Source organism: Adiantum capillus-veneris, chromosome 16, assembly GCF_014529385.1.
Source record: "Adiantum capillus-veneris isolate H3 chromosome 16, ASM1452938v2, whole genome shotgun sequence".
NCBI lineage: Eukaryota > Viridiplantae > Streptophyta > Polypodiopsida > Polypodiales > Pteridaceae > Adiantum > Adiantum capillus-veneris.
Window position 1 is genome coordinate 157,089,294 of NC_140946.1, and position 26,345 is coordinate 157,115,638.

The following is a 26,345-nucleotide window of genomic DNA, read 5'->3' on the forward strand; positions in this document are numbered from 1 at the left end:
AAAATAGGCTAAATGCACTGGAAAATTCCCCTAATTGATGCTAATGGATTCTGATGGGAATTCCGATGATCATGCTGTGTGCAACCGGAGGATATGCATCTAAGCTAAGTGACTGGGCATGCACGGTCTACGAATAGACTCACGAAAGTGCCAGATCACTTCTAATCTAAACTGACTTGACTAACGGGAACCCTGCTATGGTGTAGCTTGTCCACGGACACATAGGGTTGGGATGTGTCACGTGACAGACAATCTCCATGTGGGCCCCTGGGTGTTCCGCTCTTCCTCCTGCGGGTGTCCTTCTACTGCTTGTCAACTCACTTCGTGGTTGTCTACCTCGGCTCAAGTCGGATCTACCTCTACTCGTCCCCTGCGACCTGCTTGTTGGGCTTCTTGGTACTCAACAAGGCGGATGTATTTGGGCGTTGCCTGCTTTAGCTGTGCGACAGTTTCTGTCAACCTGGCGACTAGCTCCTATCTCTGGCCGACTCTACAGAGGCTTTTCTCAATAACTCTTTTTTTCTCAAAGGGAGTTCTTAGCATACTCAGTGTAGGTTTCTGTACGCAGTTTGGTGGAGCAGTGACAAGCTTTTGTACAATTGCTGCTGGTTTTGTACAGAGAAATTTGATAAAACAAAAAAGTGACTAAAAAAAATCTACTCGTTTTTTTGGATGCTCCCTACTACAGTAAGGTGTTCCTGCTTTATGTTCGAGTGTGTTTAAGCATCAGAAAGCCATGGGAAGTTTCTCGGAGGCCTCGTTTGAGATCAAAGTTTGTTTGTATGAAGACTTTGAGAAGGCTCGGAAAGCCTCGAATGCACAACCCCCTCTTCTCAAAGTTCGTATTCCTGTGCAGGAACTCATGGACCCGGTTGCGCAATATGCAATGAATGCAGTTATCTTGTTTTTTCCAAGGAAAATGCCTATTGAGCAAGATGTTGGGCAATGGGTTGATTTTTTGCTCAAACACCAAGTTGTCCGGGGTGTCTATTCTGGTGCTCGTGGCATTTACGAAATCCTTTTGGCGGATACCGAAGCCAGAAACCCGTTGTTGGAAATGTCTCATGTCACGTGACACATCCAACCCTATGTGTCCGTGGACAAGCTACAGCATAGCAAGGGTTCAGACAATCCAGTCAATCTAGATTTAGATCACTAGTCAATCTAGATTTAGATTTAGAAGTGATCTGGAACTTTTGTGAGTCTATTCGCAGACTGTGCATGTCCAAATACTTAGTGTAGATGCATATCCTCTGGTTGCACACAACATGATCATAAGAATTCCCATCAGAAGAATTCAGGGGAATTTTTCAATGCATTTAGCCTATTTTCCCTATTTTTGACATTTTTCACTTATTATTTTTAAGTGACTTTTGTTGGAAAGTAGATAGGGCAAATTGAGTAAGTTTGTATATAAGCAAACGTAGACTAGCACTATTTGGCAGAAGAGGCAGCAGGAGCACCGTTGCTCAACAAGCAACTTCTCAACAAGAACCTTGGTGGCGTTTTCCCTCCAAGCAGGACTCCCCCTTCCCTAGCATTTTCCTCAACAAGCTTCATCGCCAAAAAGCCTCAACTCTCGCGTTTTTCACCAAGACTCCTCAGCACAGACTCCCTCATCCCCTAGCGTTTCCAGAACCCCCAATCGCTCTTCCATTTCCATAGCGTTTTCAACAGATAAGCACCAGCAGGTTTTCAGCCTTTGGACCCCTAAAGACCAGCAAATTTCAGCCATTGAGAACCAGCCATATCAGCGTTTTTAGGGGCAGAATCTTCAGCAAATTCAGCCAGCAAAATTCAGCCTATCAACGTTCTGGACAGCAGATAGAAAGCGTCAGATTTCAGCCATTTGCGTCTTTGGACAGCAGTACAAAGGCGTCAGATTTCAGCCCTTAGATCGGTCTCGCCATCCCCGTCGTCGACATCGATCTAGCCTAGATTGCATCAGTCACATGCATTCAGTTTGTACCGGTTTGTGCAATCAATAGTAGACCACTCTCGCCGACGAGAGTGGGGCCTTCGGAGGAGGGTTTTACGTCTCTGGTGTCGTATTCTCTTCTCTCTCTCTCTCTCAATCTCATACACTTCCACGCACAGTGTCCATTCACTTTGTTTGTGATCATAGCACTCTCTCTTTAAGAACGGAAGGCTCTCCCTTCCATAAGAACAAAAGGAACCTTGAGCACAGTTCGGAGCGCTCATCTTGAGCAAAGTTCAAACATTCATTCCGCTGCACCTTACATTGGTATCAAAGCAGTGTTCTGTATAACTCAAGGAAAGAACCACAAGATCCACAAGAATTTTTTTTGCTTGTTGAGGTCGCACGAACCCAAGTTCACTTGGGCGTGTCGATTCCTAATCATGTTTTTTGAACAGTGACAAGAAACCCAAGAAAGAAGGGCTTGTCCAGCCTCCCCTTGTGACTCTTTTCACTCATTGAGAGCGGACCGGGCACTTAGCGGCCGGCCAATCGACTCGAGGTGAAAAAAAGCAACCTTGATGTGAGCGCAAGGCCGTCAAGGGGTGCGCCCGCGGAAAAGAGCAGAACTCGGGTGAAGAGAAGATCCTTCTCGAACACAGATTGCAAGCGAAAGAAGAACCGCAAGAACCTCAAGAACTCAAGAACCCCAAGAACCCAAGTTCCTCGTGAACTTAAGAACCTCAAGACCCTCAAGAACCCACAAGAACCCACGACTTCAGAATGGTCATCACTCGAAGCGGAATGGATACTTCACTTAGAGGTGATGAGCATGAGAGAGGCGAAGAAGAATTTTCCCCACCAGGAGGTTTTTCCGACCCTTCCCGATCTACGCCAAGGATTGCACTAACTCGTATGGAGGAGTGGGAGTAGATGTTTATGGACAGGAAGTTAGAGCGAAGCAAGAAATGCAGAAAGAATGGCAGAAATGAATCGCAGACACGCAAAAAGCAAAGCAAAAAGAGAAGCAGAAAGAAAGGCACTCAAAGCAAGACAAGGACAAAGCGACCGACACATGAAAGAGTTCTTGCGACTCTTTTCTCAGATGCAGGCACAGATGCAAGAGATTCAGGAGACGGAGACTCTCTCAGTCTCTTCTTCTCCCAAGCATGACACACAAGACTTACATGATTATGAGAAGCAGGATGAATTGAATGATAATGATGAGCATGATGTTTTGCATGATCAAGATGTGATTCCTCACGAGCATGATGATTTGCATGATCAAGATGTGATTTCTCATAAGCATGATGATTTGCATGAAGAAGATGTGATTGTTCACAAGAATGATGAGTTAATTGATGCTTTTTCTAGTGAAGCTAATCTCATTGCAGATTCGATCAATCACGAAGAACCGATCTTGGCTCTCGAGTCGAGGTCCAAAGAACCCCCTCAGGAAGTTTCGATCCCTCACGAAGAACCGATCTTGGCTCTTGAGCCTAGGTCCAAAGAACCCTTATAGGAAGTACTATGTGTTCGCATGATTCGTCAACACACATTGTTCAAGTGTTTAATTCGTGATCGTTTCCTGTATTTTAGTCAGCGTCTTTATGTGATCCCTTTTCCTAGGCATGACATATTGCACGTTGAGCACGTTTCACTCATGAATGAGCACGAACGTATGCGGATTGTTCATGAAAAGTTGAAAGTGTGCATTCACGGAAGTCACATTCCATGTCTCTTCCTTGGCATGACATTGTATCAGCACATGAAAGTATGAGCACCAAGTACGGGCATTATCGTTGTGAATTGCCACAGTTAATTGCTCTAGATCATAAGAGAAAGATTCGATCTCATTGTTTGCAAGTGTGTGGTTAACCGTTTGGCACTCTGTATATTTGTTCATCTACATTGCATACACAGTCTTTGAGGAAGACAAGCTTTTTTCCACTCACTTTACATGGAATAGGTATGTTCATGGTTTTGTGTTGGAAATGGTTTCAGGAATTTTCAACCATGGAGATGCTTGAAAAAGAAAGAAGCATGACTCTCGACGAATTTGAACTTCTTGCAGGTCTCGACGAAAGCAGGTCTTTGAGTCAATTTTCACAAATCGAAGCTTCTACCACTGACTTCTTGCAATTGGTATGGTTTGTTGTGGCCGGGAGAAATTGTTCCTCGGAATGTGATTGTAAGGCACTTGGGATACCCTATTGGTTGGAATGTTACCCATACTCAAAAAGTGGATTGGGTCATGCAACGTTTCAACGTCAAATTGCATTATCGAAAATTGTCTACTTGGCTATTGCATGTTCGCATGCGAATTGTTCAAAGTATCATGATGCTTATGTTCAATTTTATTTGCCGTTGTTGTACTGGCCTCGACATTGTCTCACGTCACTAATGTCATTGATTTATCTCATCTATGGTGCACCCATGCTCATAAAAAAGGCTTGCGTTTTATGTCAATGGAGAAACTTTGCACTCCAAAGCGATATGGCGGTCTCAATATCTTGGACTTGCGTCGGCATGTTCTTGCCCGGAAAGCTATGTTGTTGCCGACTCTTGTGCAACAAACTCAGCCGTGAGCCCTTATGCTTGCCTGCTTGTGTCAGCATGTTGTTACTTCCTCCTTTGGTCATTGGAAGCCATCTTTTTGGGAGGTTGTGTTTGGTAAGATGGAAGGGCACGTTCCCGAATGCCCTATCACCTCTAGTTTGATTTCTGATTGGAAGAAGGAGCTTACAGTGCATTTATCATGGTCCTTTAGTCACCATCAGGAAGGGAATTCACTTCGATTGGAGAGTCTCCATTGGAGTCGGGTATTCTCTCTTGCTTTGGTTGACCGCTCGCCTCGTTAGGCCTACTTTCTCTCCTGTCGTGGTCTATGAGTTGTTGGTGATGTCGTGGAGGACGGAGGGTACACTTTTCAATTTTCCTTTGCTGCTCCTGTTGGGCGTGCATTATCGTCAGTTCTGGAGACAGCTTCAACTCATGTTGGTTGACTTTTTGCCTATTCCGCCTTTGTTTGTTGGGGATCGCATGTCTGATTAGTGTCTCCGAGACATGCCTTTCGAATCCATGTCTGCTAGTAAAATTTATGCTCTTCTTCTGCCTCAACCCTAGATTGCTGATCATTGTAATGCATTATGGTCAATGCATAAGTCTGATACTTGGTGGAAGAAAGCGCTTGCTGCCCTTTGGAAGAGCCATTTGCCTTTAAGGAGCGATTGTTTCTCTGGTGATGCTTGGTTGGAGTCCTTCCAGTGGGTGCTTTTCTCAATATACGTCAAATCTGCTCCTCCCGTTGTGTTCGTTGCTCGGTTGCAGAGGAGACTGTCAGTCATCTCCTTTGGGATTGTTGCGTTACTAGAGAGTTTCTTCGTGGCACAGCAGCTGGCATGCGACTTCGATTCCCTCCATGGTTTTTCACAAAAGGTTTTGGGCTTTCGGCATTCTCCCACCTTCTTCACAACAATTTGCAGTTTTCTTCATGTGGGTCAGATTTTGGGCCTATTGAACCCTGCGGTGTCAACGCGGTGTCAACGCAACAGCTACATGTTCTCTCGTGCTGATGCGGATCATTTTCAATTTTTCAAGCTTTCCCTTAGGCAATCCTTACGTTTTGCCTTGGAAGTGGGTGATGTCACTTCAGACATGCATAGCCTTTCCTATGAATGCTTTTAGCCTGTTTTGGCAGATGAACACTTCCGTGTTCACACTTTTGTATCTGTTCATTTCTGTGGGTTTTCCTCGCCTTGAGTTTTCCACTAGTAAATTAATCCCAGGGATTTACAAAAAAAAAAGTGTGTGACACACATGTGTATATGTATATATATGTACACCACAAAATGTAAACCCACATCTATATTCATAAGCACACACATATAGGTGTGGACATGCATGCATAAGTATATATACACACACATACATACAAATACATTTATTCTTTCTACACATGCACTCTCTCTCAAATATAATAGACATGTATACAATTAGAGGGAGAAAGGAAGGTAGAGATAGAGAGATAGAGTGCCGGCTGTGTTGGAAGCTTGAGAAAGGAAGAAGAAAATATCAATTTTCTTGCATGAGAAAAATCCCAAATCTATTCTTTCGCTTGTGTCTAGAAAGCTCTATAATTTTGTATCATTATATCACTAAACATTGTCCGGAACTAGTTGAATACAAACCTCTTTTTACAAAGGTTGGAACCTACGCATGCACACTCTCTCTTTATTATCTTGGCACGAGCACATAATCCATTCACATCATAGAAATCTACCTCAGTTAAAAGGCAGAATCGATTCCAAATGTACCTTAATATCTTGTAGATCGATGCTAGCAAATTGGATTAGCCGGTCACTAAGCATATGTTCAACCTAGAAACCATGACATGAAACATTCATCACCTTAGCAATCATCAAGAGAATCAGTTGAATTATAAGAAAAAGTTAATTGAGATATTTTGTTGTAAATGAAACGAAGCCAAGTGACAGTCCAAACAATCTTAGTAAATGTCTTCAGGCATCATTTTATACAACAGCTGGCCCTACTTCTCCAAACTCTCTGTCTCAAGGATGTCTCTCCTTTAAAGCATCCAAGTAAATCTTTTGGTTTGTTTTTGGGTCAAATAGCACTGCTTGTTACTATAAAAGTTGCATTTATGTCATCTTGAGAGTTGGGTCTTTGAGCTACATTCACGAAAAGATCGCTGTATGATGAGTGCTTACACAGTATTTATATATTGAATTAAGAGGTTGCGTTATTGTTTTTATTTAACATGAGTCATGTTTTGCCAGGCTGTTTTTTATCAAGGTGCTGAATTCTGGGCAATGAACCTGAATAGTGTTTTACCAAGTGCTTGGCTGCTATTTGACCAGTCCTGCACAATGTTAGCCAGGTACAAATATCTTTGATGTGATCACATCATAAACCACAATGCATACGCATGGGTTTTTATGTATAAACGCGCAACAGATTGTGATGTCATTACAACAAAGCCATCAGCAACAATTGAACACTATGATAACCACATATATATAGCACACCTGTGACCGGAGTATTTCTTTGTATGTGCCTATCTCACGTAACGCAATTGTGAATTTTGTCATAACTGGCCCTGCAAAAGTAAGTGGCATCAAAGAACAGTGACAACGAGCAGGATGAAAAAGAAACCTGAAAAATAAACCCCACAATTTGTGTTTAACATTGCCCCTTCGAACATTTCTTATGCACCTTAACGCTGTTCAATTACCTTCATAGTCAATGCATGCCCACATGTTTGAACTACAACAAGCCTTATAACTCAGTTGTTATGCTAAGACACTAATGGCAACAATTATTCAAAAACAGGGCATGTGCAATTCTCAAGAAGAAAATCTATAGCAGCAAAAGTGCAAAGTTCAAACAGATTCTGTATAGAAGCAAGCTCAAAGAAGTTAGACCTCCAACAGCTACACTGATAGGATCATCATGACCTCCTCCAAAACTTTCCAAGGCACTAGCAAATGCAATGTCACCATCATAAGCCTCCCCAAGCTCTTCTCTGAAAAACAAAAAGAAAAAACACATCAGAATGGAAACTTAACTTAGATAGACAGGAGAACCATGAACCTTATAAGAAAACTGCCAACAAGAATGTTCACAAAGTTAAATGTGTGACTTTTTGTCTGAGTGAGAAGCTCTTCAAAGTTCATCAAAGAAAAAGTCAGAGGAGACAATAGCCAAAGCATATTGATTAAAAATGCATCTGGCAACCCTGGCATAATATATTTCTTTTCCTTTCTCCAAGTGCATAATCTACAAACAAGGGCCACATTTGATTAAAAAATGTGCCAGTTGAAAGCCCAAAAGAAAAACCAGACACAGTGGTTTGTCTTGCATTAAAACTGCTAAGACTTTCAGTTGTTTTCGCTTCAAGGAAGATTTTTCAGGCTTCTCTCATGAACAAAAAATACTGCTAAATACATGCAATTGTAATCGTATAAAGGAAGATTTTATGCTATTTTTGTTGCAAGTAGAAAAGAGAAAAGATAGCTTTGATACACTCCTTGTAGAAGAATTAAAACAAGAAAAACCTGATGCCATCAAGTTCAACATTGGCCTGTTATGCCCTGCCCTTCCCTCTTCTTCTCCCTCCTTTTTTACTTTTGCGATGTCGCTTTAAGAATCCCTGTAGCCTGAACGGCTTGTTGAGTTCACACATTGGGAATGATGCATTGAGCAATGACAACTTGTTTAAAAGATTGTGCATACTTGGTAACCCCTTGAATCTTGTTTGGACCTAAAGTTTGAAGATTCTACGTTTACAAATAACACTGAATGCAAAAAGGCCAGAAACAAAAGTGTTGAAAAGAAGAATTATGTGAGCATTCCTTCCTAACCTTCATTACTTAAACCAAAACCCTCCTGGTCCTTATGGCTCTATGCACAACGCACAAAATTGAAGTACTGAGAATTACGTGTATTTACGGCACCCTTTGTAGAACCTTAGGCATCGATCTTTCAATGCGTCTGCACTCTCCTCTGAAGCATGCAACTGAAGAGCACAAACGATATCAACACACTTCACAATTACTTCAGTTTTGAGAATTGGCAGTGAACTTGATAACACTGGACAAAAATCAGACGCTTACACATTTTACAAACAACTGCAAACTCTTACAGCACCTGAACTTGAAATATACATGCACGGAGAGAGAGGAGAATAAGAACTCGGGAAAGAGAATCAATGACCATAGACAACCCATACCACTGTTCCCGAAGATACTTGTCTACTCCGCAGCAATTGAGTACAAACAGCTGTACATAGCCTACAGCCTGTTTCATAACCCCTGGGTGAACAGTATGCACCCAAAAGCTCCCAAAATTATTAAGTTCAAGCAACACTAGTAGACGGAAAATCCTAGTAGAAACAGGACCAACATTTGAAAGTGAGAAAGAAAGACTTTGTTCATGCCTGTGAAAAGCCATAGAAAACTGGCATATGACACAGATCCATACACAAGTGTGTAATGTCCATAACGAAAATACAAAAATAATGACCTCCCTGGGATGAATGTCATGGATACAATAAAGAAGCCAAAGGTATGAAAGGAGGATAGAGCTATCTATCACTGCAATGCTCAATGCAACACTATATGCTAGCAGATGTACGACATGGTCAACTTGTATTGCTCTAGAAACTACTAATACACGGACTAATATTATTCTCTTAATCTGCAGCCATTAATTACGGTGAAGATTGCGGTAAATTGTACGGTAATGACGAAAGGCTCTCCCTTCCGTAAGTAAAAGGAACCCTTGAGCACAGTTCGGAGCACTCATCTTGAGCAAAGTTCAACATTCATTCCCGCTGCACCTTACATGACGATGCTAGGGCTGAAGTCTGCTGGCACTTCAAAGCTGAAAATGCTGGCTGCCTTAGCTGAACAACGCTGACTGTCTTGAGCTGAAAATGCTGGCCTTTCTGGCTGAAGCGCAGAGGAAAGTCTGAGGAAAAACGCTGGCCTTTCTCCTCCTGCTTCCTTCTCCTCTAGCGCTCCCCATGGCTGCCCTTATGGGTGCCTTTTGCTGGGTTGAACAAGCTCTAATTCAGCCCCACGACCAAGAAAATATTAAGCTGAAAATTCACTTAATAATAAAGTGCCAGGTTTTATGTTCATGGCGTTAGAAGCGTCTTGGGCTTATGTTCTTACTACCGGCGGTTCATTAGAAAGTTTGCAGAGGTCGCTTCCCCTTTGCATATTCTGACACAGAAAGGAGTCCTTTTCTCGTGGGGACCAGTGCTGTGGATTTTCTTTCAACAACCCTTGACTAACAATAGCATCATGAATTCTTTAGCCTAGATCACCATCTTGTGTATGCCACATGCCTTCAAGGTGCAAATGTACATGATTGCATTTGGAAAGATGCCCTCTCTCTCCATCTGATGAAAACAACCCCACAGAGGTGACTGCCTTTCAGACTTTGAAAGAGAAATTGACTACGAGACGAGTTTTGACTTTGCCAGATTTGCAAAAGTCATTCGAAGTATAATGTGGTGCTTGTGGTCATAGTCTGGGTGCAGTCTTAATGCAAGAAGGCCATGTCATTGCCTATGAGAGCCGATTTTACAATCTTCACTGATCATCAGAGTTTACGCTACTTCTTGTCACATAAGCAGCTTTCGAAAAAGCAAATACAGTGGGCTAACATCTTGTCATAGTTTCACTTCCAGATTGTCCATGTACAGGGACATAAGAACTTGGTGGTAGATGCTTTGTCCCCGAAGCCGTTAGTCTTGGCTATTTCCGTGATTTACCATAGAAGCTTCGAGGACATGGTCGATCAATACGCCACAGATCGAGATTTTTCTGATGTATTCAGTCGAATACATCATGGGGAGGTAGTAGCGGGACATTCCATACGGGATGGCTACTTGATGAAGAAAATGATGTGCATTACACAACCGTTGAGGGAAAAAATTCTAACCGAATGCCACTGTCCACCATTTACGAGTGACCATTGTATTGATACCACCTTGAAAGGTGTGGAGCGTTACTTCTTTTGGCCCAGACTCAAGAAGGATGTGGACGATTTTGTACACAGTTGCTTGGTATGCCAGAAGATCAAGTTTGACAAGCATAAAGCGCAAGGATTGTTTCAGCCTTTACCCATTCCCACCCGCCCCTGGGAAAGTAATGCTATGGATTTCATTTTTGATCTCCCGAAGACATAGAGTGGGCACGATGGTATCTAGACTGTCATTGACAGATTTAGCAAGCAAGCTCATTTCATTCTAGTGAAGAAAACAGTCAAGCCGGATCATTTAGCGAGATTGTTCATTGCCCAAATATTCAAATTACATGGCATGCCTGAGACATAATAGTTTCTAACATGTTATTGACAGATGTAGCAAACAAGCTCATTTCATTCTAGTGAAGATAACAGTCAAGCCGATTCATTTAGCGAGACTATAGATTACATGGCATGCCTGAGACGATTGGGTGCTTTTACGTTTTGTGAAGGTGCGTCTACGAAAGAAAAAGATTGCGTTGACAGCGTCGACGTGGCATTTCGTACGGATTTGCGTAAAAAGCACTGGACGATTTTTCTGGCAGCTTTTGGCCTATTGCTTTTGAGTTAAAAGCTTTTTAAGTTAATGATTTTGGGGCTCTGCATTTGGGCATCCCTTGTACCAATAAATAAGTTGGTTGGGCCTCACTTCTCAAGGCATGTCACGTGCACATCTAACCCTATGTTTACGTAAACAAGCTACTTCATGACAAGGGTACAGTCCAATTCAGTCAGTCTAGAATAGGAAGTGATTTGGCACTTTTGTGAATCTGTTCGCAGATCGTGCATGTCCAAGCACTTAAATTAGATGCATATCCTCTGGTTGCACACAGCATGATCATCAGATTTCCATCAGAACCCATCGGGACATTATTACAATGCATAGACCTATTTTCCCTATTTTAGCCAACTTTCAATTATTATTTTTAAGTGACTTTTGATGGGGACTGGGTAGGGCAATTTTACCAAGCAAGTACTTAAGAAACCTAGCGCTAGCACTTTTTGGTAGAAGAGGCAGCAGGAACATCTGTTCAACAGGCACATTCTCAACAAGACTCACCCTCTTCAGCAAACCTAGCGTTTTTGCTTTGGCAAGGCCTAGCGTTTTTCACCAAGATCAGCCCTAGCGATTTGGATTGCAGATCAGCCCGGCGGCAACAAGATAGCAGGAACCCCTAGCGTTTTTGCATCAAGAAGACAGATTCAGCCCTAGCGTTTTTGGATCAGGTAGCAACCTCAGCGTTTTGTTGATTCATCGCGAAAAGACCTCAAAAGAGACCAACGTTTTCAGTTTTCAGCAGTCAAACATCACAGTAGAAGTCCCAAACCTGACAGATCTCACCTTCCCACAGCAGATCCTCGCCGCACGATCAGATCCAACGCAATTTGCAATTTCAGCCTGGAAAACGCAAATTTCAGCATCTGCATTTTCAACACGGCGTCATCGCATCGTCACCATCGACATCGTCACCGACATAGAGTCAAAATTCAGCAGATAAAGATTTGCAGATTTCAGCCATTAGCGTTTTCAGATTTCAGCCCGTCTCATCGTCGTGCTCATAGTCGTTGACATCGTCGGCAAGTCCAAGTATTGTAGAGATGTGAAATCACAACTTCATTCACAGTGTTTATCCACTTTGTTTGTGATCACTTGCACTCTCTCATTAAAGGAACGGAAGACTCTCCCTTCCGTAAGTAAAAGGAACCTTGAGCACAGTTCAGAGCACTCATCTTGAGCAAAGTTCAACATTCACTGAATCACTTCCGCTGCACCTTACAAGGCATCTGGACGCAAAGTCTGAGAGTGAGCACCTACCAACTCTCTTGTACTTTGAGCACAAATTAATATAAAAAAGAAGTACGGAACGGGGCCCCAGTCTTTGGCGCCAATACCGCTGCGCACAGAACTATGCCGGGCCGTGTCAATTTTGTGGATTGTTTTGAAGCGAATCTCTGTTGTGTCGCGGTAGAATCTTGACTTGGGGTGTCCAAGTTTGTTACATTTCAAGCATACAATGAACACTCCGGAGACATCCCACGTGCGTTGTTGTGAGGTTCAACGTATACCAAAACAACATTTCTCACTACTCCATCCGGGAGTACATCACAAAGCATTGAAACTAGTATTAAAATCAGAGTCAAACAATTCAAATTGGCACCAAGACAGGTTTAAAACATATACCATCCATTCCAAACAAATTCCAAAAAGGATCACCAAACAAGTTCTTAAACAAAATTTAGAAACTTCTAAATTAAACCGAAAAAGCATTCTCGACGTCATTCGGGTTCGAAAAGACGATTGGCTTTCCATTTTGAGACCTGCACCAAAAAATTTGGGTTAGGTTTCTTCCAGAAGTTTGTAGCCGACTGCAACATGGTCCAAAAGGTCTTGAATGGTCCAAATTGGTTTGCTTTGACAGTGTTCCTGTAGCGGTGATGGTAGTCCCATGATAGTGCAATCACACTGGGCCTCCAAGGTTATCGATTCAAGAAGTGACTTAAAGTTAGATGTCGAAAATTTTTCAAGTGGTAATCTGATAGGGTTTTCGTGGCAAGCATTTCAGGGTGCCCCCGCACTGCCAGAAGCTTAATTATTTTTTTTTCAGAATTGTCGGAATCCAAAATGGCCTCATGTCAATGCGTAGGGTTCGTCGAGACAGACTCTATCACAAAAATACGGAAGCATAAACTGACTTTTAATTGTACTTCAAATACTCAAGAGAATTAGAGAGAGAGAGAGAGAGAGAGAGCTTGACACTTCATTGGGGACCAGAAGATGGGTTGGTCCCTCCCCCCATAAAGAGAATATCTTTATTACTAAGGGAGAATCTTTACAAGCACAGGAACGGGGCGAAAGCCCGTCCTCTATTCTTTCTTGGCCTTTTTTTGCTTCTGACTGAGAGAGTAGAAGGACCGCTCTCTGACTACTGAGAGGATCTATCCTCTTCTGCGAGATTTTGGGAAGCTTTCGTAGGGAAGAGTCTACCTTCCACAAAACTCATCGGAAGCTCTCACAAATAAGGGTCTATCTTCCGCTAACTGTGCCACTTTGGACGTAATCATTCCTGCAATCAACCAACCACAGAAACATGCAAAACACACACACACACACACGCTTACTGTAATTTTCTGAACATAACCAGAAATTGTACCTGAGCGCGTTCCAATGCCAAAATGGAGGTCCTTTTCGCGATGGAAATGCTCCAAACTTGGTGTATGTGTAGAGTAGGTAGTGGGGAATGAGATTCTATTAAGACTTTGCTGAAATTCACCCTAATACAAGTGATTAGGGGCTGAAAACAAGGAATTTGCAGCAGCTAGACAAGGGAGAAAGAGAGTTTTTACTACTTTACGCGATGAAACTTCTCCCAAAGCTGCACGCAACCATGAGAGGCCTTGTTCTAGGTGATGGGTGCTCAGAGGCTCCACATACACCACAAGGTGCTGCTCTCAAGCTTCAATGGAGAGCTCCACTGCTCAGAGGATGGTCAACTTGGGGGGGGGGGAGGGGGGGAGGGGGGGTAGTGCACTGCCAACCTGGCAAGAGGAGGGACTGCTCTCTTATAGCCTCCCAGAAGAGGAGGCTAGCATGAAAAGAGAGAGAGAGAGAGAGAGAGAGAGAGATTGCATGGGAAAGTGTGCCAAGTGGCACACTTTAAAAAATTTAAACCATTCAACTTTTGACTTTAAAAATCCTATGCTAGTTAATGAAATGTGCAATTAAGTGCACAACTGCACACATAGATGCAACAAATGAAAACGTTATCTGCTCCCTAGCGCATTGCCGTACCAGCGATGCTCTGGCATTACTTGTTCGCACTTGTCCGGCCAAGTGGTCCAGCGCAAATCATTTAAGAATACTTTTAACTAACTTATCCTAAGGCCGTAAAATAATCAAGCCTTAGGGTTATTATTCTAAGGACCCCATCTCATTCCTATGCTAGCACTAGCGCGCGTAATTTTCTGAGCCTAAAATCTGAGGCTACTATCTACCCCTTCATTGAAGACCCGATTCCCAATCGCTAGGGCTTCAGGGTATTTCCTGCTAGGGTCTCCCTGAGGTGCACTGACCCAAACTTGGGCGCACCTGAGGCCCCAGAACTGCTAAATCTATTCTGATGTGCACACAACTAATTAGATAATTCTTTTCTCGTAAATAAATTAATTATTTACAAAGTTTGACTTAGTTACACACTCCTTCATCTCCTCCTCCTCTTGCAAGTGGTGTTGGGTTCTTTATAGCTTATGCCCCTTAAGACGGAGGGATGAAGACTGGAGCGCGCCGATGCACGATGGACTAAGGGTGGGAGTGGCTAATAAATTCGGGGCTTTGTCTGCTCCTGAAGGACCGGTATGCTTTCAAGAAAGCAGACGCCTGAAGCTTTGATACCACTGTAATGAGAAGGCACTACATGCCAACGGGAAAGAATAGACGAGACAACTTTAAACACTTCAAAGCAACTGAATTGAGAAAGAGAGTGCACAATACGAGAGACGGGAAGTGACGGAGTTCCATCTCGAGAGAGAACTAATAGGTGCTCCTAGCAGTATATATCTATATCATGTTACTTGGCAACAACTTGCACAACCATTGAGTGAGAGCATGTAATCTATTATCTAAGTTATAAACTTGCACTTTGGGCATATACTTATAGGCTCTGAATAAAAATCATTCAAAAGTTATCGACATCTACAACTTTTTGCCTTAAAGCATTAGGTCCAAATAATCTATGTTAGGGATCTAGTAAAACACGCGAAGAATATCTTCCACATTAGCAACTGCGAACTGCATACCACGTGAATCATCCGCATAAATCCGTGCTCATTCATGAGTGAAACGTGATCAACGTACAATATGTCATGCCTAGGAAAAGAGATCACATAAAGACACTGACTAAAATACAAGAAACGATCACAAATGAAACACTCGAACAATGCGTGCTGACGAATCATTCGAACACGTAGTACTTCCTTTAAGGGTTCTTTGGACCTCGGCTCGAGAGCCAAGATCGGTTTTTCGTGCTTGATCGAATCTTCTTGTGGGGGTTCTGTGGACCTCGACTTGATAGCCAAGATCGGTTCTTCATGATCGATCGAATTTGCAATGAGGTTAGCTTCATTAGAGAAAGTATCAACTAACACATCATCCTTGTAAACAATCACATCTTGATCATCATGCAAATCATCATGCTTGTGAGAAATCACATCGTGATCATCATGCAAATCATCATGCTTGTCATTGTCATTCAAATCATCATGCTTATCATCATGCAAATCATGTGTGTCATGCTTTGGAGAAGAAGAGACTGAGAGAATCTCCTTCTCCTGAATCCTTTCAATCTTCGCCTCCACATTAGAAATGAGAGAAGGAGAATGAACAACTTGCTCTCCACGAATGACAACGGGAGAGTCACTTTTGGCATTAAAAGTGAACGTATTTTCCGCCCAATCAATGAGAGGGTTATGCTCACAAAACCATCGAATGCCCAAAATCATATCACATCCTGAAAGAGGAGAGACTAAAAATTTTCTACGGAAAGCAGCTTGTTGAACTGTAAACAACACATCAAGGCACTCTTTTGTGATGAGAGAGTCCACACCGAGAGAGGAGCCAGAGACCTCAAGAGGAGATTTTTGACTAACCTCTAACCGGGCTCTCTCAACAAGAGAGGGACTGATCACACCATGCATACTACCTGGGTCAAACAATATGACAAAACGCTACCCCGTCCAAGGTAGCTAGGTACGTAGTGTTCAGTACAAATTCAGTACGTAAGGTACGTATGCCGAATGTATTGAGTTTTTAGGTACGTAAAAATTCGTCCTTTTTTTCAAAAAACCCAAAACTGAGAGTACTTCATGCCTTTACTTATGCATTCACCAAGACTTCAAATAAAGATTAGAGTCCACAACTCTAACTGAACAGTAAAAACACAAAGCTGATCAATGTCTACAGCCAAACGGTGTCAAATGTCTCGTGTCATGGTCTCATAAAACTAAGAGCATAAAAAAAAAGTACATAATGATAATCTAAGACTGAAGTATAAAGTTTTGACTCTAATAAGTTCTGCAAACCTCACAATGCATGATTTTTTTTCTTTGAAAAAAAAAGCATCTATACGGATCTCGATCCATACGTACGGATCTGTACTGTACGACTGTATTGTACGAACCTTTCCGTACGTTGTACGGATGCAACCTTGGCCCCGTCATATAACCATAACATTTAATGAGAGACTCATCAATGGAAGGGTCATGAGAAACTTGGGATACACTAGTGTTCTCATTTATTGCATTGACAAAGGAAGTGGGTTCTGTGGATTCTTTAGATTCATTAGAGTCAAGCTTAGGACATGTTTTTTTAATGTGACCCTTAATGTGACAATGAAAACAACGACCTTCCTTAGAATAAGTGCTTTGCTCTTCCGACGTTATGTATATGTTCTTTTTATGTGACCCTTAATGTGACAATGAAAACAACGACCTTCGTTAGAATAAGTGCTTTGCTCTTCGGACGTGATGTATCCTCCTAAAATTCCTTGTGCTACCTTTTCATCTGGAGTGAGCTTAGGTTTAGCAATTTTGTTAGCCTTACCCTTAGGTTCATTGAAAGAGTTCTTGTCTGAGAGACTATTGGAAGATTGGTTAGAAGAGTTACCGTTCTTACCATTCTTACTGTTCTTACCGTTCTAAGGGTTCTGAGAGGTCTAAGAGGTACTTGTGGAAGTCTTGTTTTCCTTAGGCTTTCCCTTGTTGTGCTGCATCTCCTGTGCGAGAGCAATCGCTACCGCCTTGTTGAGATCCATTGGATCGAACACCTTGACATCGTACTTGATATACTCGTCCAATCCATGAAGGAATGCCTCCTTACGCTCCGCATCCGATTTGCGTAATTGAGTACCGAGCTGCAGAACACGATTAGAGAAAGACATAACTGGCATACCATTTTGCTTGAGACCGCGCCAATCGTCCTTCAATCGTGCGAGATACTAAGGTGGCATAAACCGCGCCTTGAGCTTGTCTTGGAAATCGACCCAATTGAAAGAAAGGGGCGTCAATTCATCGGCTTTCTCTAAGTGCGCGGCTAACTGTGCCTCTTGCCATGCGATTAGAGAAAGACATAACTGGCATACCATTTTTCTTGAGACCGCACCAATCGTCCTTCAATTGTGCGAGATACTAAGGTGGCATAAACCGCGCCTTGAGCTTGTCTTGGAAATCAACCCAACTGAAAGAAAGGGACGTCAATCCGTCGGCTTCCTCTGGGTGCGCGGCTAACTGTGCCTCTAGCCATGCGTGGTACCAATTGATGGCATCACCGACCAGATACATAGCTGCCGTCAAAACTTTGCTATTTCCTATCTTCTTAGTTGTCGCAAAGTAAGCATTAAATTGATGCAACCAAGAATGAATAACCATAGCATCCATCTTACCATAATACTTACTGAACTGGATCTTCTTTGTGACTGGGTTGTTGGAGTTCGAATCTCGGCTTGCGCCACTTGATGAACTACCAACATCTTTGGCTGGGACTTTGAGGCGAGAACACGTTCGACCAACTCTTACATGCGTCATTCACTCTGTGCCGCACGCTCTGCCTGTCTTTCTTCAACCGCCAAACGATTCGCTTCTTGTTGTGCGATCATCTCTAGCATTGTCTTGACCAAAGCCTCCATAGGATTTGGTACAATCCGTGGCGTAGATGGGGAAGGGGGAGGGTCGGGAAAACCTCCTGGTGAGAAAAACTCTTCTTCGCCACTCCCATGCTCACCACCTCCATGCGAAGTATCCATTCCGCTTCGGGTGATGACCATACACTGTGATCTTGGTTCTTGAGTTCTCGAGGAACTTGGGTTCTTGTGGGTCTTGGGTTCTTGGGTTCTTAAGTTCACAAGAAACTTGGGTTCTTGGGGGTCTTGAGGGTCTTGATGTTCTTGAGGTTCTTCTTTCGCTTGCAATTTGAGGTTCTTCACCCGAGTTCTGCTCTTTTCCGCGGACTCACCCCTTAGCGGCCTTGCGCTCACACCAAGGTTGCTTTTTCCCACCTCACATCGATTGGCCGGCCGCTAAGTGCACGGTCCGCTCTCAATGAGTGAAAAGAGGCACAAGGGGAGGCTGGACAAGCCCTTCTTTCTTGGGTTTCCTGTCACTCTTCAAAAACACAATTAGTAATCGACATGCCCAAGAGGACTTGGGTTACGTGAGACCTCAATAAGTAAAAAAAATTATATGGTTCTTGTGGTTCTTGCCTTGAGTGATACAAAGCACTGCCAAAGCTCTAATACCAATGTAAGGTGCAGCGGAAGTGCATGTTGAACTTTGCTCAAGATGAGGCTCCGAACTCTGCTCAAGGATTCCTTTTACTTACGGAAGGGAGAGCCTTCCGTTCCTTTAGTGAGAGAGTACAATGGACACAAACAAAGTGGTGAACACTGTGAATGAAGGTGCATGAGTCTGAGAGATAGAGAGAGAAGAGAATACGACACCTAAATGTTGTCGAACCCTCCTCCAAGGGCCCCACTCTCGATGGCGAGAGTGGTCTACTATTGATTGCACAATCTGGTACAAAATGTTGATGCAAATCTAAATGGGGCTATGTCGAGGCCGACGGAGTGGACGACGAGGACGATGCTAAGGCTGAAAACTGAATGTTGTACAGACGATGGGACGACTGTGATGGCTTAACTGACTTTCCTTTTGCTACATCTTATAGGCTGAAATTGATGATGTCATGCTGCTGAAAACGCTGGTTCACTGCTGCAAAAAAACGTTGATATGATGCTACTGAAAACGCTGCCAAGCTGCTGTAAAAACGCTGATCTTGTTGGCTGAAAACGCAGATTACAGGGGCTGAAAATGCTGGCTGTTAGGCTCCAAAAACGCCAGGTTGAAGGGGGGGTCGTCTTGCTGAGAAAGGTCTCCAGAGGCCTATTGCATTATTGAGTGCCTGATGCTCTCCTTCTTCTTCTTCTTCTTCTTCTTCTTCTTCTTTTAGATAGTGCTAGCTTTGGCTTGCTTATATATTATCTTAGCAAAATTGCCCTACCCAATTCCCAACAAAAGTCACTTAAAAATAATAAGTGACAAATGTCAAAAATAGGGAAAATAGGTCTATGCATTGTAAAAATGCTCCTGATGGGTTCTGATGGAAATCTGATGATGTTGTGTGCAACCAGAGGATATGCATCTAATCTAAGTGTCTGGATATGCACGGTCTGCCAACAGACTCACAAAAGTGCCAGATCACTTCCTATTCTAGACTGACTTGACTGACTAAACCCCGGGCATGTTGCAGCTTGTCCAAGGACACATAGGGTTGGATGTCACGTGACACGTCACGGTTGCAAATCCTAGCCATCGACGTCGCTAGCGACTCTGGTGTCGTATCTCTCTTCTCTCTTTATCTCTCAGTCTCACTTGCACGCACAATGTCCATTCACTTTGTTTGTGATCATAGCAATCTCTCATTAAGAACGGAAGGCTCTACCTTCCATAAGAACAAAAGGAACCTTGAGCACAGTTCAAAGCACTCATCTTGAGCAAAGCGCAAACATTCATTCTGTTGCACCTAACATTAGCATCTCAGCATTTAGCCATTGTATCAACATTTGTGCAAGTAATAAAGTAAGTACTTGCTCTGGCAACAAAGCAAGGGAGGCCCTTGAGGGTGGTTGAGACTCGACAGGCCGTGTCGTCTCCCTTTCTCTCTCTCTGTCTCTCTTTCATTCATTTCCATTCAGTCCCTTCAAGTGAAGTAAAGTAATCCTTGTGTTTGTGCGGAGTACTAGATCCGAGTTAATCCTTAAAACACTTCCGCTACACATGACACGCTTTACTTGGGTATACTTTCTACAGCACAAGTACAAGGCATTTGGCCTTTTCAAGAATTGGTGTTCTCTTGTGGAGAAGGAAAGCAATCGAGTGTTGAAGACTATTCAATCCGACAAAAGCAGGGAGTTTACCTGCAATGCAATCATTCAGTTTTGTGCGGACCATGGCATCAAGCGAGAGCTTGTGAATACCGGATCACCTTTAGAGAATAGAGTTGTAGAGCGGAAGAATAGGACAGTGGTAGAAATGGCACGGATTGTACTTGAGCATCGAGACTTGCCAAAGTCTTTATGGACAGAGGCAATTGCAATGGCAGTTCATACCATAAACCGATCTCCAACCTCTTCAGTTCGTAAGAAGACCCCAATTTGAAGCCTATTTTGGTAAGAAACCCGACGTCTCCCACTTTCGGATATTTGGGAGCAATGCATATGTCCATGTATCGAATAAGCAGAGGAGAAAGTTTGACCCCAAGTCCAAGAGATTGATTTTTGTCGGCTACAACTCTCTTTCCAAGTGATATCGACTTTATGATCCAAAAAAGAAGGATGTTGTACTTAGCCGTGATGTTGGCTTCGACGAGCTTTTACCTTCAAAGGGGGCTTTCGCTCCCAAGTCTTCCACAACAGCCCCTGATTTGCCAATACTTGGAGACCCAGATTTTGACTTGCCTCTTGATGAACCCTCTTCTCCTATCCTTATTCCTCAAGCTTTGGAGGAGAATGCACCCATTCCCAATGACACAGATGACAGTGGTTCTCATCATAGTGCAAAGTTTGTGTCACAAATTGCTGACATGTTAAGCCACTGAAGAACGGAGCCAACCTGCAGATCCCGACTAAGAGGCCTAAACCCTAGCAAAAGCAATAGAAGAAGCAAAAGCAACACAAGGAGTTTTACCAGCTTGCAAAGTCTTGCCGAGTGGCTTATTGAGTTCCCACCAACTTATGGGACCCCGTCCAATGGGACCCAAGTGACCCAAAATCATTAAAGTAAAGCAAGCCCACACACACACACACTCAATTGCGTGGCTGTGATGACATGGCAACAATACAATCCCGGATTTTGCATTGACAACCTATACGGATTTTCGGATTTCACGATGGCATGCTGACGTGGCATATTGTACAGATTTTGGCGTTTTGCGCTACATGTTAATGTGGCAGGTATACGAATTTCCTAAAATTGCAATGGCTAATTTTCAACATGTGCTTTTAGGCCAGATGCTTTTGAGTTTAAAAGCTTTTCATGTAACTGCTTTTCATGGCCAAGGGCCTTTGAATATGAGCCAAGGGCTCATTCTTTGGCATGCTTAGGTGCAGAGCGTGGAGTACCGGCAATGTACTGAGTTCAAGCAATATAAAGAAATACCGAAAGGGACGCAAAGGTTTAGAGCGAGTGCTCTCTCGGGGTGGAACTCCGCCACTCCCCGTCTCGTGTATCGTGCACTCCCTCTCTCTCTTTCAGTTCAGTTGTTATTTGAAGTGCTTAAGGTTGTTCAGTCTGTTCTTTTTCGTTGGCACATGGTGCCCATCCCGTGACACTTAAGAGCCAGATATACCAATAGCTCCTTCCCTAGGGAGCAAGATAGACAAGTTGCCAAAGTGGATATTAAAGACTTTGCGAGATTCAGCAACTTCAAATTTTCCACCCGATTGACCTGAAGCCGGTACTACACGACAATCTCAGTGACTTTGATTTGTTGAGGTAGATGGGACTTCATTACAGGTGAACAATGCTTTGATGTCTACAATGATCATGAACACAGATCCTCTGACAGTTGAGAAAGCACTTTCACAATCAAAGTGGAAGTTAGCCATGCAAAAAGAACTTAATTCCATTAAGAAGAACAACACTTGGCCTGCCAAGCGGAAAGTGATTGGTGTCAAATGGGTCTACAAGACCAAGTGCAAATCTTGGGTTCTTTGGACAAACACAAGGCAAGCCTAGTTGCCAAGGGCTTTTCTCACAAATGTTATATACACCACTCTACTGCTTCACACAGGTCTAGGGAACTTCCTTGTACTGCTAGTGTCTCCGAGTTGGCCACCCATAGCATAGGTTGTACCTTGTCCGGCCGACCGCCCACTTAAGTTGGGTACCCACCTTGGGCACTCATATATATGGGGCCACGGGGGTACACATTTCACATCATCTAACATTGTATCAAGGGTCTCATGCTCTGGTAGTCATGGGAGGTTGATTGCCCCTCTTCCCTACAACGTTTTGTGGTCTACTCTCTCTCTCTCTCTCTCTCTCTCTCTCTCTCTCTCTCTCTCTCTCTCTCTCTCTCTCTCTCTCTCACGCTTCCGCGCATGCGCACTCACATGGTATCAGTCGCCAGAGTTTGAAGCGCATCACCTTCAGCAACAGGTTCTCCTCCCAAGGTCGAGAACAAGACAACCAACGTTTTAGCAAAAAGACATTTTTCTGCATATATACTAGCGTTTTGCAAAACAACCAGACACACGATGTAATCAGCGTTTTTCAGTCATGGAGGACCCCCCTCCACCTACATTTTTTTGCTTCTTCCACTGGCGTTTTTTGCTTCTGGTTGCCAGCACTATCTTTTTGGGACTTTTTGTCGCCAAAACACCCCACCCTCTACATACGTTTTCAACCAACAAATCTGTGTTTTTTGGAGAGCAACACCTGCGTTTTTGGGACTAAATTGCCAACGTTTTTTGGACAACAAGTCAACGTTACAGAAGAGGGGAACAACGCTAGGCCTTGCCCATTGGATCTTGTTATTCCTACACGGCTCGACATCCGGTGCCTTGCCGGCAACAATCCTCTTCATCTGCTCCAGATTTCAACCATAAACACTTGCTGTTTTCTCTGTTTTCAGTCCACCTAGGATTGTACCAGGAATTCACCATCCTTTCTACACCCTCTGTACCACTCCGGACCCTGCCGAGAGCGTATGAGCATGTTAAAAATCACTGGACAACGGCGTTTTCATCACCTCACAGTTGCGATTTTTGGTGGACAGCAGCCTCTTCCCTTGTGTTTTACATAAAGAATGAAGTTACCTCCTACCAAGACACCATCCGGTGGTGGTCCGTGCGGTCTCTCTATGACTGCTACAATACACAGTATCTTCGAAATTGGCTTGATCATCTACGAACGTACAATCCTTGGGAGATCCATTCATTCCAGCAATCATTCAGCGGTTGCGCACTCCAAAGAGGTGGTGACTCGTGGTTTGCTATGGACACACCTATGCAATCATGAGAGGAGTTCACACAAGATATGGCCATGCTCATGGCATATGGGATCACGACTTTCCCAAAGAAGACACCACCATCTTGGGTGGACAGACACTTACCACTTGACCTCGACACATCAAATCACTTGCTAACACAGGAGCATCTACATGGACTCTCTTCTTGGACATGTTCATTGCTTGGATCTACAAACTGGAGTGGGACTTCAGTGCTTTAGACTCTCTTGGAGACAAATCAATGTTCAACTATGGTATCTCCTCTATCATCCCAATACCAAAAGTGTAATGACAAAACTAGAGCTAGAACTAAACATAACACTCGAACAGTATACAATGGTTGGGGGAGGATAGTAGTGTAATGCAAGTTTCTGCAAGATTATCAGCTGCCAATATTAAAATTTCAGAGCTATACACAAAGCCCCACTGGAGGAAGGCAGCAAGTTTTACTACAACAGAAGTAAGCTGAGTGTATTGGGCTAACATCAAAGAGTAGCGTATAAGTTAGCATGACAATGAATGGTAGACATAATATGGAGGATTCCTCTGCTTATGTTAGAAACAATAACTATGAAAGCAAGTTTTGGCAGTACAACATGCTTCAGAGGGCCATTGTGCTGCTTACTGAACAGCAATTGTAGTATGCCTGCAGAGGGGGGGAGGGGGAAGCGAAACCGTTTGAAATGCTCCTACTGAACATTGCCTAGACAGGTGAAGTCCTATAGCAATTAACGCTCGTTTAATCTTTGACCAAGCAGAAAGGGTTTCATGAAATACAATTACGTAACTGGACATACCTGCTTTCTGAACATGGGTGAGTCATCCAACTTGCCGAAATGCATGATGACGATGATGATGCTGATGATTCTGCTGTACTAGTGAGCAAAGATCGTCACCTGGAGGACAAGCAATCAGGAAATGACGCCATGAAGATCACACACCAAGTGCACGAGAATATGCCGCGCACTGCCACACTCTGGTTCCTCCTGCTTGAAGACGTGATGTAGGGACCTGCATTTTTTAACTTATGAAGCAACAGATCTAGGGGGAAACTGGGAAAGGAAGGGCACACTGAAACAAGGATGCTGGCAGACCAGCAGTGGGATGTTTGTGGGTCACCAGATGTTTCGTTTGAGCGTGCAGAAGGTCAATGAGCACAAGAACGCACGAGCTCTTCTTTGGGGGAGCAAAAAGAGTTAGAGAATTTCAGCAGGAAGCCTGACACAGACGCAGAGAGAGAGAGAGAGAGAGAGAGAGAGAGAGAGGATTCAGGGGCAGGGGCAGGGGCAGGACCTTCTGTAAGCACAATGCTTCTCAAATGGCGCACCTCAATGACCCCATGCCATGAGTGGTTTTTACCGTCTGCTCACATCATGAGTGTCTTTACTCTCACACGCGCGCGCCCCATCATTAACCTTTTGCTCTTCAGGAGTCCCATCATTGCCAATTGGCCTTTCGCCATCTGTTTTGACTCAAAGTGGAAAGTTCGAAACCATTTTCTCGATTCCAAAATGCTCCTATGATCTACCGAATCACCCCCACAACCCTGAATCACACTCGGCCTTAAATGTGACCCGCGAATTGGACCCCGTGTTATATATCAACGAGGCCGAGTAACCGCAGTTGATTGAGCGTGGGGATCTCGTGGTAGATGGACGGCTTGAAAAGCTGGGGTCAATGCTTGACCTGTTGACATAAGGACATCCTAACCATGTGGGCATGTAGCTTTTGATGTCATTTGTGGCAAAACAAACCATTATATAGTAAACACAAGCATGCAAAAAGTAAACTCGGACAGGCGGTGCGCGTAGTTTTGAATCACGCACCCTAGTTGCCCGTCGCCGATCCCATCGCTCAAACTTCATTAAAGAGCTCATGTGATATAGTGCTAAGGAAATCCATTATATAGTAAACACAAGCATGCAAAAAGTAAACTCGGACAGGCGGTGCGCGCACTTTTGAATCACGCACCCTAGTTGCCCGTCGCCGATCCCATCGCTCAAACTTCATTAAAGAGCTCATGTGATATAGTGCTAAGGAAATCCCCCCAGTCTTAGTTGATTAGATCCCATTTGAAGTTGCCCGTGTGATATAGTGTGGAGGAGGCACCTCGCTGAGTCCTAAGGCTGGGTTCGAAAAACACACCGCACTAGAAAGGAAGGCACTGCATAGCGTCCTCATTGGCGCACACAGATTGGGGCATCAAAACACCCTTCGCTTCCGAATCCTCTTTCAATTGGACCCCCCTCAGAAGTCTTGCTCTATCATGCACATTATCATAGAAAAATGTAGAGAGCGAGCTTTATTCTCTCCCCTGTCAAGTTACAAGCCTCACGCTTCACCAGACGGGTAGACCAAAGTGATTAAAATCAGTTTACACATTAGAACAAAAAGTGTTGCCTCCATCATGTGTGAACACAAGGAAGAAGAGGGTAGGAAAAGTTGCAAGATTTGTCAAGACAGGCTCATCTCAACTAGCCTTAGGCCCATGTCACATCAGGGCATGCATCCATCCTTCTTTGCACTGTGGATGGCATTTTGGTGTCACACCATTGCATAACAAACTTGCAGCCCGTTCACTTCAACGAGTTGGCTTTAGCCAAGTGGGACAGCCTCCAAGGTTATAGTTGCCAGTCAGAATTCAATGCCCATCAGGCCTTTTTGCATGCTTACTTTTGCAATTGATCATGGTATTATAGAGTTGGCCAAGCTAATGAGGTTGAAGAATGGTTATATTGTCTCGTGGAGGAGTATTGTGTGTCTTAGACAGCAAAAAAAGTAGGCTCTATTGACAAAGGTGAGTATATTTGAAGTATT

General features: G+C 43.6%; 1 protein-coding gene across 6 annotated transcripts in view; it reads right to left on the reverse strand.

The window, feature by feature from the left end:
- SFC (ARF GTPase-activating protein) overlaps nt 1-24,903 on the reverse strand; it is a 93,497-nt gene extending 68,594 nt beyond the window's left edge. The window contains exons 1-6 of one of the 6 annotated variants that reach the window (XM_086483883.1): nt 24,623-24,900; nt 24,326-24,539; nt 8,380-8,456; nt 7,363-7,463; nt 6,967-7,037; nt 6,235-6,297 (exon numbers count right to left, since the gene is read on the reverse strand). In XM_086483883.1, coding sequence (XP_086340009.1) covers nt 6,235-6,297; nt 6,967-7,037; nt 7,363-7,463; nt 8,380-8,456; nt 24,326-24,370 — 357 coding nt within the window. In that variant the 5' untranslated portion in view covers nt 24,371-24,539; nt 24,623-24,900. Of the gene's footprint in view, nt 1-6,234; nt 6,298-6,966; nt 7,038-7,362; nt 7,464-8,379; nt 8,457-8,669; nt 8,738-24,325 lie in introns of all 6 variants that reach the window. The other 5 variants (XM_086483886.1, XM_086483882.1, XM_086483884.1 and 2 more) reach the window with 5 other exon arrangements.
- Between the last annotated feature and the right edge of the window lie 1,442 nt (nt 24,904-26,345).